This window comes from Rhopalosiphum maidis, chromosome 4, assembly GCF_003676215.2.
Source record: "Rhopalosiphum maidis isolate BTI-1 chromosome 4, ASM367621v3, whole genome shotgun sequence".
Taxonomy (NCBI): Eukaryota; Metazoa; Arthropoda; class Insecta; order Hemiptera; family Aphididae; genus Rhopalosiphum; species Rhopalosiphum maidis.
Window position 1 is genome coordinate 4,004,892 of NC_040880.1, and position 13,742 is coordinate 4,018,633.

Below are 13,742 nucleotides of genomic sequence, written 5' to 3' on the forward strand. Positions count from 1 at the left end.
ACGAGCACGGCTGGCTATCGAAGTATCGAACCGTTCCAGTCGTCCCGTCGACGGCTCGCTCTCGCGGTGCTCGAAGACAAGTGTTACACCGTCGTGCTGGTGTTGCGATTTCCGACTGCACTCTGTGAAGTCAAAACTCGCCCGTGTACACATCACTCGCTTGTCGTGCCGCATCCCGAGAACCAAAGTTCTCTACTGACGACGACGACGACTCCCACGGTATGCGACCGTCGACATCGCCGTTCACCAGCGTCCAGTCCGCGAACACCTGACGTAGAAATCCAAATTCCAACTAAACACGAAAGCCAGCAACCTCATCACCACTGCGAACGGACGCGCGTTCTCCCGTCCGGGCAGGGTTGGCCGCTGTGCTCAATCACCAACGAACGGCCGGCGACACACCGGTCGGACGACTAGTGACTAGTGAGTAGTGAGTTAAGAGTTTGAAACGGTTTTTGGCGGAACGATTTCGGGAGGCTCCCCCCCTCCACCTCCCGGCGATGCATGTGGACCACTAGACCACGACTTGTCGTTGTTATTATTATTATTATCGGTTAGTGTAATAGTGTGTGCGAGTGCGTGCGCGAGTAAACGCTGCCGAACACAATAGGCTAAAGGAAATTGGCGGAATTTCTCGACCGACGTACACCACTTGCCTCAGTTTATTATTATTTTCCCTCGACATTTAGTTTTTGCGTTACATTTTTGTCTTGTTCGATCGATTAGTGCCACGGCTAACCATCGTTATTTGCTCGAGGTTTTCTCTATTTAACTATAAATTTTATTTTAACGACGTGTTGTTATCAACGAGGTCGCTGGCCGCTAAGTAAAATGCACTCGGCACCAACGTACTGACGAGTGACTGTAGATAGTGCACGAATTTCCGGATGATCACTGCAAGTTGCAATGTGCATTGCTAGCAAATCGTGAGTCGTGACGTTTCTTCATGTGACTGAATTGAAACATTGGTAGGTTTTTTTTACGGTTGCAAGACACGATCGATTGTTATTATTAACATCCCCGTCCGTCCAGCGGTATCGAAGTGATCTTATGTTGTTTTATACTGATCCACTGACTACCTGCTACTTTACTGCAATGTTTATTTTTAATTTATCGAGTAAAAATAATTTTCTGTTGTTTTGATTTCAGCATAACATATATACCTAAGCTAAGTTTAATGATATTAGTTTGTGTAATCAATTGTCCAATTGGCTTCAACATTACCAAAATTAAACCATATAGATTTTAAGCCTAGATACCTGTTTAACATTGAGATATCCATATTTTAATATAGATTAAATAGTTATTCATAAATTCTTCCTCAGTTAGTAAATAATAACTTATAATTCTATTAATGCCTGTAGAATTTAATTAAAAAGACTTACTTCAAATTTGATGGATAGAACTTATTTATTATTTATTTATTTTAGTTATAATTCATCTATGAAAATCTATCACTTGAATAAGTTTAATAAAATCTAAATTAAAACAGTTAAAGTTTAAATGCCTAATATAAAAACTAATTACAGATAGACAGGAAGTATTGTTGATATAGTAATGTTAATTATAAGTTTATAACATTGCATTAGGAAAAAAAAGTTTTTGAATTGAGAAATCCAACAAATGATGCAATCTGTACACAACTTTTTGTACATATATCCTTCTGTAATAAAAATCATTTAATTGAATACTTTTTTAATAATATTTTTACAGATACATAATGAGAAACCGGAGTAGATTTACAAGTCAATCTGATCAATCTGATGATCAAATTTTCACACCCGTGGTTCATACAAGGTAAAGTATACCTATATTATAATATTGCATAATTGTATTATATTTATTGTTACATATAATGTTTAGGTCTAAATTTTCATCCATGCATCATACACGTGGAAGTAGTGATCGCCATGAAGGAGATGATTCAAACAATATAGGTAAAAATAGTAGTTTAATTTGATGTTAATAGCTACTTAAAAATATTATTTTATTTTATCAATACAGAAGGAACCAGGAGAAGTACCAGAAAACGAAAATTAAGATATGAAAATTATAGTGACACTTGGATTGTTGGTTCTCAAGCACTTAAAGGTTATCCAAACATGGTAAATGAAGATGGAGATGGTAAACTTAATGTTATTTTCATAACTTTTATTGACAACAATACTCAAGCATATATCTAATAAATATGATATTTATTTAGTTCAACGTAGAATCACAAGAAATTATAGATTGAAACAAGTAGTAGATGATGATGAAGAGGACGATGAAGAAGATGATGATGCTAATGCTAATACTGAAGTTAATGCAGATAATCAAGAAAATGAAGAAGAAGAAGAAGAAGAAGAAGAAGAAGAAGAAACCAATCATAACTCATCACAAAGTAATGATTCTAAACAAGAAGGTAAACATGTCTCTATTTCAACTGAAATTAATGATAGTCGTCCAAGAACAAGGAGAGCTGTAGCTGAAGCAAGTGATAAATCTAATGACCAAAATGTTGACAATGTTGATTTATATACTCGTATAAAACGCACACGAAATAAAAATCAAGCTAAACCTAATAGTTAGTATAATTTATACTATAAAATTATTAAAAATTAATTTATTTTGTATAATTTAATTTAATAGTTGCCACGGAACAAAGCAGTGATGAATCCATGAGTTCTGAAGAGTTGAATAACTTGAATATTGAAGACTATTTAACATCTATTAATAAGTTAAATGGCAAAAAAAAAAGAAGGACTATAAGATTAAGGCAATGCAGCATCAGACAATCCAATCGACCAAGGTATTATAGATACAGTTTGCGTAAGATTAAACCTACTGTCCAAAGATTTCAAATACATTCTGAAAAAAATACAAGTAAGTTTTATGAGTACCTTTTATTTTTTATTTAGTTAATGAGTATTTTTGAACATTTTTAAATTCAATTATTTTTTATAGTGGAATCCTTATTACTCAAATTAGTTTTAATTGGCACTTTAATTTTTCATAAAAATTTACTAAAACAATTAAACAAATCTATTAACATATTTTTCATTTTACATACTCATTTATTGAGTATAATAATTGGAAAAATCCAACAAGACAATTTTCACCTTAGATTAGTTTTTGAAATTTATTTTGTTATTAGTTTAAAAATTAATAGCTATAAATATTTGTTATTTACACCACAAATTCATATTGATATGACTCAATGAAATTTTCAATATATTTTATGCCATTCTTGGGAATTTGAGGTTTTGTATATATATTTTTTTTAATGTATAGTTTCCCATAAATTATTCTTACATAAAATAAAATAAATAAAAATATATGTCATGTGTATTTTTATCAGTGCCGAGTTTTTACTTGTTTCACTAAATTTTGTAAATTATTATGTAATTAAATGTTCTTGGAAATTTAATACAAGATTCTGAGTTTTTTTTATTGGCATTTAGGAATTTAATAAATAAGTTTATTACAGTCTCATATATTTCAAATGAATGATTGAAATTACAATTTTCATCACATTTAATATTCAAATGTTTAATAATGATTTATCTTCAAATAATTGTATACAAAATACACAATGAAATTCTTGACTTATAATTTAATAACAGCTTATAACATAATATCTGTAATATGTTGAAAAAATAGTTCAATCTATTGTATTATCACTAGAAAAGTTAAATAAAATATCCTTAGAGATATAACCTGATGATATAGATCATCCTAACCAATTAAAAAGCCTGTTCGGGTCCAAGGATATGTTGCTTGCCCCCCCCCCCACAAATGACGCTACTGGAATTAAGTTACATTCTTTATGATATTAACATCATCCTATTATGTTATATGTTATTGATTTTTGAAAGATGAAAAAGATGAAATTTTTGTCAGTCGTTTCTTAGTAACTAAATAAATATTTATATAACAATTATTATTTTGAGTATTAACTAAGTATTTTTTTTTATATATATATATTCTGTAATTAAACTGCATAGCACAATTTAATAAAAGTAATGTGTCTTTAAAATATATTTATTCATTTTTGTTCTGTATAAAAAGTTGTACTATTTTTGTTTTATTGTTACATAATTAAAAAATGTATTACTTCAATTTGGTTCTACCCATGTTTTTAATGGATTTTATAATTTATTGTTTTAAAATAATGAAAAGAAAACTATATTCTTAACTATGAAATTAAATGATTTTTGTAGATTATAATTCCACTATCTACTATCTATGGCCACTAAGTATCATTATTAGTTTCTATTATCAAATTTATTAATAAATATATTATTTTTAAACACAATAGTAAACATAATTTTTTTTTGGCTAATATTTATTTAAACAAAATACATAATTAATTTATAATTAAGAAGACATGTGTTGTAAGTTTATTATCACAGTAAATTCACATTTTATAATTTTAAAGGTATTAATATTATCAATGCTTTCTTTTTGATTTTTATTTAAAACAATATGTACAATTTTAAAACTCTAACTTGTTTTAAAATTATAATAATGAAAAAACACAGTTAATATTCTAATCTCTCATTTTATATTGTGTTGATTTGCTTATATATTAAAACTAACAACACAAAATAGATTCTGCTGAACTCAAATTTCAACATGCAGATATTAATTATTATTTAGTTTCATATATTTTTATTATTTATTTATAGGAGCTATAAAAACTCCTTCAAAAATGGTGAACGGTCCGAGAAAACGTCGTTCTTCGTCTTCATCTGATTCAAGTTCCTCTGGTATATCTGATAATGATTTAGAGACATCTGTCAACCAAACTCAAGTTATTAAAAAACCCAAAGGGCACACAAGAGATGATAAAATTAAAAATAAAAATAAAACCTCTTTAGAAGATATTAAACCAATTGTAGTTGACAGTGGTATTGGTTTTGATAATATTGGTGGTTTACAAGAACACATTGACTGTCTTAGAGAAATGGTTGTTTTCCCGATGATTTATAGAAACGTTTTTGAAATGTTTGAACAACATCCAGCAAAAGGAGTGATTTTCCATGGACCACCTGGAACAGGCAAAACATTGCTTGCTAGAGCATTAGCCAATGAATGTAGTAAAGGTGGACAAAAAGTATCATTTTTTGTACGTAAAAGTGCTGATGTTTTATGCAAGTGGGTTGGAGAATCAGAAAGACAACTTAGACTGCTTTTTGATAAGGTAAATTATATTATAATGTTTAATGTAAAATTACTTTTTTCATACAAAGTGATACATATAATCAATATTGTAGTTGGGGTTAAGTCTTTATTTTAAAAATAATTAATTTTTATATTTTTCCCTGATCTGATAATAAAAATAAGATATTTATAACGAATAATTATAAAAACTAATAATAGGCTAGTTACAATATTTTATGAATATTATATAAAATTAATCCACAGGCTTTCGGAGTTTAAAGTTCCTGTTTTTGTAAAGAAAACAAACATAAACTATTTCAGTTCAATTTTTAATTGCTATATTTATTATATGAAACTAAAAATATAAATATTTATTATTTGTTTATTATTTTGCTATGTATTTTTTATATTTTCAGGCCAAAGAAATGAAGCCTTCTATTATATTCTTTGATGAACTTGATGGATTAGTACCAGTACGTTCAGGAAAACAAGATCAAGTACATAATAGCATCGTTACTACAATGTTAGCTATGATGGATGGATTAGAAAACCGTGGTGATGTCATTGTTATTGGTGCCACAAATCGTATTGATTCTATTGATCCTGCTCTTAGGAGACCTGGACGATTTGATAAAGAGCTTTATTTTCCTCTCCCAACAGACAAAGTAACATTGAATAATTCCATTAATTTGAACGTCTTTCCCTACAATTAAATATTTTTATTTTTTTTTTAAATATTTTTTATTTTTATTTTTATAGGACAGATTACAAATATTACGTATTGTAACTAGTAAATGGAAAAATCATCCAGCAAATGAAACATTAGTAAAACTATCAGAAGAAACTGTTGGTTACACAGGTGCTGATTTGAATTCTCTGTGTTCTGAATCAGTATTGCAGGCATTAAATCGTACATATCCACAAATTTATAAAACATCAAAAAGACTTCTCTTAGATTTAGAAAAGATTCTGGTAATATTTATTTTATTTTATTAAATTAAATTTATTAATTAAACAAGCACATCTTCTGTGTTTTTAATTAGTTATTATTGTAAACAAAGCTCTTAAATCAATAGACTATTTTAGGTTTTTAGTTAAAAATTGTACTTATAAAATATTCTAATACAACATTCATTTTAGGTGAAACTTGAAGATTTTGAAAAAGCTATGAGTAAAATTGTACCAACTACTGAGCGCAATGTTGTACTAAATCCTAAAAAGCTTCCAAGTTTTTACCGTCCATTATATGAAGGTGTTCTGAATGATTTTATATCCTATATAAGTAAAATCTTTCCAGAACTCAAATCTCAATCAAATCAAAGGTAATTGTACATGATTATATATTCTTCAAAGTAAAGAAGTATATTTACTATACTATTATTAATATATCTATATATATGTTTATATTTTTAATTGTTATTTTATTTTAGCTATAAAAAATATTAAATTATTATTTTATTTACATATTAGACTGAGAGTAGCAAAAGCTCCTCGCCTTCTGGTTCACAGCTTATCGGATTCAAAAAATGTTTTGGTTATTCCAGCACTTCTACAGCATTTTGAAAATTGTTATAGACATACATTAAGCTGTACAACATTACATAGCAATTCAGCATGTTCTCCTGAGGAAGCTATTGTACAAGTAATACTATTAAATAGTTACTCTAACTAGAATACAATTATTTTTTATGATGTAATATATATATTTAATAAAATACTTAATAGTAACTATATTTTTTAAATTAGTATCATATTGTTCCTTATATTTATGCATTTTATTTATTATTTTTTTACTGAATATTACCGTATTTTGTTTCAGATTTTTAAAGAGCTTCCTAAGCATCTTCCTGCAATTTTATTTATTCCAAATATAGGTGAATTTTGGTCCAGTTTAACATATTCATTACAAAAACTGTTCTTAGAATTATTGGAATCATTAGATATTACTCTTCCTGTGTTTATATTTGCCACATCACTTTATGATTTCAAGAATTTACCAAACGAAGTAATAAATATTTACGATATAGCTTATATTATGTTCCAACTATAAATATTATGTTTGTAATATAATTTATTATTATTGTTTTTACAGATATCATATATATTTTCTAGTGATAAAAGAAAATATTGTATTCCCAATCCATCTGAAAAAGCTATACAATCGTTATTCTATCTGTTACTTGATAAAGCTCTTACACCACCTATTGTAGTTAATGAACAACCATTAGAAGAATTACCTATTGCTCCTTTACCTAGTCCTCCAAAACTAAGTGAATCCGAATTAAAAAATATTATTTGTCAAGAAGAGAATACGCTAAGAGAACTTAGAATATTTTTACGAGACATTTGTGCTAAACTAGCTCGCAATAAACAGTAAGTTTTATTTATTAATGATTATAAACATTTTTTTTATTTTAAAATTTTAATTTTAGTCAGGCATGTTTACTTACTGTAAATACTTCCACCAAAATGGACATGAATATGTAATATTCATAATGCTATATTTTTAAAAACTGCTTTCAAAAAATCAACTAATAGATTTTAGAAATTATGTTTATAAAATTTTTATAAATATCTGGATATGAATTAAATGATACCAACTAATCTGTTTATAACTGTTTTAGATTTTTCATGTTCACAAAGCCAGTTGACATAGAAGAAGTACCTGATTATTTAGATATTATCAAGGAACCTATGGATTTAGAAACTCTTATGAGTAAAATTGATAAACATAGCTACATTTGTGCCAGAGACTTCTTAGACGATATTGATCTTATTGTAAGAAATGCGTTGGAGTATAATCCAGATAAAAGTGCAGAGGATAAACATATTAGACATAGAGCTTGTTCTTTAAGAGATAAAGCATATGCTTTTATCAAAGCAGAAATGGACTCTGATTTTGAAGATACTTGTCGAGATATCAGAGATAAACGCAAAAAGCGTAATGCTACTGAAATTGAACAAACTTGTGTTCCTGATTTCGTACATACTATAAAGAAAGAACATCAAATAGTAGATAAAGATGGTAATTACCAATTTAAATTTACTTATTTTGAGTTCTGAGCTCAGTAATATAGCATTTTATCACGAATAATTTATTTATCTATACCTGGTGGGTGGCAAACTTTTTTAACACTATGTGCCAAAAATTACCTTTTTTTTTCGAGAGTGCCATGAAAAATATCATATACGTAGTTGTACTGATTAGTGTTTACAGAGGTAGGTACATATTATGAGCTGTTATCGATTAATAATCATTATTCAATTTTTTCTGTAAATTAAATAATAATATAAATATATATATTTTGGCAGCTTACTCTAAATAAACATATAAAACATACTAAACACTGTGGACTAAGTTATACTTTATTTACTATATCTTAGTCCGTGCTAAACACAATATTATATATTATTATTTTATCTACAGTTAAAATTGAATAATCGTTATTGACCAATAAAAGCCGTGTGCTCAAAATATTTTTACCTATTATATTAATAAAAATATTTTAATTTTTTGCGTGCCATGGATTTACCATCCCTGCTCTATACTATACTATATTGAATATATTTTTAAAAAATATAATTTTTTTTATTTAACACTTTATTAAAAACAATTACAAAGCTAAGTATTTAATAAATGTATAATAATAAATAATTGTTAGTAGTTTTACTTTAATAGTAAAATTGTCTCATTGAATACATGAATATTGTCATCCCAAATACTCCATGTTCATGTATCTAGATTTATACATTTTTATATAATAAGAGAATAAAAATACATCATTTTATTTTCAGATCATAATGAAGATAATAATGGTAGAAAGAAAAAACGTCGTAATATGTGGCAAAAAGGTTTAACCCCTAAAAAGAAAAAATACTCAAAAAATTCCAAAGTATATCATTTTTATTAAAGTTATTCATATTTAATTCATTAAATTTTATAAATATTCTATTACTTTATCACATTCTAATGTTTTACTCCAATTGATTTAGGAGCTTGATGACAATACAGTCAACGAGAATACTAGTAATCACACAGTTAATGGAATCGAAAGTCGTAAGTGCTAAATAGCTTATGTGTATATTTTTTTTAATAAAACTGTATTTAAGTTTATTCATTTTATAAATGTAACTATATTATTGGCTACTTTTAGTTTAATGGTAAAATTTTTGTTTCTTTATTCATCTTTTACTGAGCAATCAAATATATAATTATAAATAAATGTAATTTTATCATAGTTTAATAGCTACAAATAAAAAATGTATATTTTCAGTTAATGGAGCTGATGAAAGTAGTAATGATAGCAACCATTCTTTAGTATGGGTGGACCGATCAACTTCACCTAGTCCTACACCTAATGAAACTAACCAATTAGGTTAGTAATATTTATAATTAAAACTCATAATTTTGGTTTCTTATAGAAAACTATTATTTTTTTATAAATTATGATTATTATACAATTTTTTAATTAATAATAATTTTTTTTATAGAGTTATCAATACCAGTCATAATCAAACAAGAACTTAAAATTGATAAAAACTTACTTAGTGCATTCATATGTAAAGATATTATGACATTTTGGGAAAAATTCGACAATTATAATATTGATGATGGAATTATCGATTTGTTTTCATTACTCGATAATAAAATTAGTCAGTATTTACAAATATGGGATCGATCCACCTTAGTGACGGTATTGCTTTTAACTTATTATATAATTACTTATGTTTAAAAAATAATAATAAAGAATTGTATAGTTGTACAGATTGTTTTAGTTTTATAAAACTGTATTTTAACCTATTTATAAAATACATTTTATATCTTGGCTTTAAAAGTGTTAAGTTGATTTCTTGGATATTGTTTTGTTGTATTCTGTGATTAATTGTTTGGATTTTTTGTTATAGGAATTAAAGGCAGAATTTGAAGAATTTAAACTTCAATACATTAAAGATCTTGAAGAAAAGAATTTATAAATATGTATTGTATCTTACTGTACCAAACTGCCAAAGACATTTTTAGTTAAACATCATATTACATGGTAAATTATGGTAAATAGGTATATATTTAAACTGTATTAATTTTTTATTGGTCCTGAATCAGTTTTATACTGCCATTTTATTTTTTAATTTATCTGATTATTATTATTATTTTATTCTTTTTTATACCGAAATATTAAATTTCATGTTTCCATAAATATAAACTTGTAACTAAAATGTTGTTGTAATCTTAGGCATGTTATAAATTTTAATAAACTAACTGTGAATATATTTAGCTTTTTATTATTTTTTAAAACAACAAATCTAAGAAATGTTAAAACTTAAAAATTGTTTTTCATTCATATAAATATATGAAATTGGAAAAAAATAAAATGAAATTTTAAAACCACTCAATAGCTGATGATTCTTAGTCAAAATTAATAGAATAATGAAATGTTTTATTGTTCGTTGTAGAAAGAAAAGTACTCAAAGACAATGCTAAACGACATAAACATTTATATTGTAAGATGTGATTAAATTATTTCCTCAAGTATTCACTTGGGTAGTCATGACGTTAAATCTTGTAAAACACAATTTACAATATTAAAATTATAAACTTAAATGGTTGTAGACAGTGGACTCTGAACTATCGACCATGATAAAATATATAATATAATATATTTTGTCATGCTATCAACTATGATGATAGAATGCCTAGTATGGTTTATTCACAGGTACCTTAAAATAATATTTTCATGTCGAAGATTTATTTTTTCTATCTAAGCACCACGGTCTTAGAAGCACGATTTAAGTATATATTTAAATCGTGCTTAGAAGATCTGTTGCACTTGCATAGAACAGTAAAGTTGTTCTGTGTCTATAGCATCAAATCCTTATCACAACTCGGGAGAACTAGTATTACCCGTGGTCCGCATACAAATCATCCGTCTTTGCGAGGTTTGGCCCTACTGTTTTCGAGGTATACAGCAGTTAATATCAATGTGTTACCAGCTTGCTACCATATATTTATCATAATATCATATGTATTCGGAGATAATAGATCGAAGTATCGAGTAAGGTCAGCCCTAGTTTTCGACCTTTTTTTTTTCGGCAACGGTGGTGAATTTAAGATTTTCTTTTCATACGTAGTATTATTATTACAACTCAATAATCATGTTCCGTAATATTTCTACTGCGGTGAAAGGGTGTACCGAAGTCGTGGCGACCACATCAACCAAGGCGCCGTGCGCAGGTAAACCGTCTAAACAAACCGTACCACCTAGGCCGATCTACCTGACCAACTTCACCTTGCAAAGTAATCTGTTATCCAAGAAAGCATTAACTGCAGTTACCGCGACCCAAATTCGTTTGGTCCACACCGATTTTAAGGTTCCGGATTACAGCGCTTACCGTCGTAACTCAGTGAAGGACCCGAATGCATCTAATCGCGACACCTACGAAAGTCGAAATGCCTTTACTTACATGGTTTTGGGTACTGCCGTTACTGGTACAATGTTCTGCGCCAAGGCGATCGTTCACAAGTTTGTCTTGTCAATGGCGCCAGCCGCAGATGTCTTGGCCATGGCTTCCATAGAAGTTAACCTTAATGATATACCAGAGGGCAAGAATGCAACCATCAAGTGGAGAGGAAAACCATTGTTTGTTAGACATCGTACAGCCACAGAAATCGAAGCCGAGCAAAATACCACTCTGGCTGAACTCAGAGACCCGGAAGACGACTCTGTCAGAGTTCAAAAGCCCGAATGGCTAGTAATTGTTGGAGTATGCACTCATTTGGGTTGTGTACCAATTGCCAACGCAGGAGATTGGGGTGGTTATTACTGCCCGTGCCACGGTTCACATTATGATGCAGCTGGTAGAATTCGTAAAGGACCTGCACCGACGAACATGGAAGTACCACCTTATAAATTCATTAACGATAATACACTTCTTGTAGGTTAATGTGTATATTCAAGTTTTTGTCTTTAGATGTTGTACGTTGTTAACATTTTTTTAAATATATGTAATCCTGCTATCTGAAATTTACTTTTGTTTTTAAAATTTGAACATGAAATCTTATATTAATGTTCAACAATATGTAATTTGTGATAACAATTTCATGTAATTTCATAAACCTAGCTAAATTTACTCCAAATACAATATTGTATAATTTATCAGCAAACTGAAATATAAATAAAAAAATTATCAACACCAAAATTGTAAATGTTTGTTCTAAAACACAATTTCACAATAACAAATGGTAAACGTGCTCTTTTTTATTGAATGTGCCAAATATACAATGCCATAATTAAGTTATTGTAGTCATTGAAATAGATGTGTTAACTTTGAATTCAATGGTAAATCATTGCATATGAAAAACAATTCTGAGCAGTCTTATCAGCCTTTATTAGTATATTACTATGAGTATCTTTATTTTATGATATATTTATATTGATTTTATAATTATTTATTTTATTATAAGTAATAGTATTAATACACTTATACACTAATATAGAAGATGGAATCATTTTTGCCGAAAATATTAAATTTATTATATATTATTAATATTTAACTATATATCATAATAATATATTATATCTGTACAATTTATTAACTTTTTAGTCACTTACGTCTTACCACAGAACAGAGTGAATAGGTTTGTAGTTTAAAAGTAATTTAAATATTTTGCAAAAGTTAATAGTTATAACTTATGTGTATAAAACATTATAATAATTAATAATATGTGTAAAAGTATTAAATCATTCAAATCCATACCAAAAATTATTTTTGAATTAGGTACAACAAAATAACTATATAAAATATAAAATCATTATCTTTTATTAAGTATCTAATTTTAAGAATGTTTGATAAATTTTTAATTATGAAATAATTTGTATATTTTCGTGATTTTGTCAAAATATGAACTCCAAATGCTTATAAAAAAGTTGTACAAATGTAACTTTAATATTTCTTAATATACATTAATCTATTATAACAATTTATAAGGAACCTTGAATTTAATTTTTAAGACTTTTGACCACGATTAAAGATATACTTATATCTACCTACTATTATACGTATATCTTTAACCGTGCTTTTGACCAAGCAAACGATTTTAATCAATGCATATCATATTGAAAAAAATTTAAATGTCTATACATAGTTTAAATGATTCCATATTTAAAAAACACTAGTATAAACCAGGGGCGCACCCAGCATTTTTTTTTTGGGGGGGGGGGGCTAAATTCAAATCATTTTTGAATATTAATAGTATTTATAATAATATAAACAGAGGTCTCTCCTGGGGCCCGGAATGAAAAGTATAAATATATAATATTATGTTATACCTATGTTTCAATTTCGTTTATTGATAATTTTTTTATATAATTTAAAGTCAATATACCTAATCAAATTATCAAAATGTTTGGGGCTAGCCATTTTGGGGGGAGGCTAAAGCCCGTTAGCCACCCCCATGGGTGCGCCTTTGGTATAAACATTTGGTACTAAGTATCTATAAACATTAATCTATACCTTTAATTTTTAAATACAATAACATTATAGATACTTGAAATATTCACCAAATTGTTATATTAGTATTTCTATACATAGTATGAATGGTA

At 27.8% G+C, this 13,742-nt stretch overlaps 2 protein-coding genes across 4 annotated transcripts; both read left to right on the forward strand.

Moving 5' to 3' along the window:
• The first annotated feature begins 10 nt into the window (after positions 1 to 10).
• On the forward strand, positions 11 to 10,413 carry LOC113550720 (ATPase family AAA domain-containing protein 2-like). 3 transcript variants are annotated; one of them, XM_026952743.2, is made up of 19 exons: positions 11 to 423; positions 1,714 to 1,797; positions 1,864 to 1,937; positions 2,005 to 2,124; positions 2,204 to 2,566; positions 2,632 to 2,865; positions 4,671 to 5,185; positions 5,562 to 5,810; positions 5,905 to 6,117; positions 6,286 to 6,467; positions 6,616 to 6,787; positions 6,965 to 7,150; positions 7,238 to 7,518; positions 7,770 to 8,170; positions 8,941 to 9,038; positions 9,139 to 9,202; positions 9,420 to 9,521; positions 9,637 to 9,839; positions 10,051 to 10,413. In XM_026952743.2, exons 2-19 carry the CDS (start codon positions 1,721 to 1,723, stop codon positions 10,117 to 10,119), a joined length of 3,603 nt encoding a protein of 1,200 aa, XP_026808544.1. In that variant the 5' UTR covers positions 11 to 423; positions 1,714 to 1,720; the 3' UTR covers positions 10,120 to 10,413. The 3 variants fall into 3 exon arrangements, with proteins under 3 accessions (XP_026808544.1, XP_026808543.1, XP_026808542.1); XM_026952742.2 differs by lacking the exon at positions 11 to 423 and adding an exon at positions 575 to 968; XM_026952741.2 differs by lacking the exon at positions 11 to 423 and adding an exon at positions 575 to 926.
• A 770-nt stretch (positions 10,414 to 11,183) lies between these two features.
• On the forward strand, positions 11,184 to 12,164 carry LOC113560474 (cytochrome b-c1 complex subunit Rieske, mitochondrial). Its single transcript, XM_026966362.1, has one exon. The coding sequence runs from the start codon at positions 11,296 to 11,298 to the stop codon at positions 12,082 to 12,084; it is 789 nt and encodes a 262-aa protein (XP_026822163.1). The 5' UTR covers positions 11,184 to 11,295; the 3' UTR covers positions 12,085 to 12,164.
• The last annotated feature ends 1,578 nt before the right edge of the window (positions 12,165 to 13,742 follow it).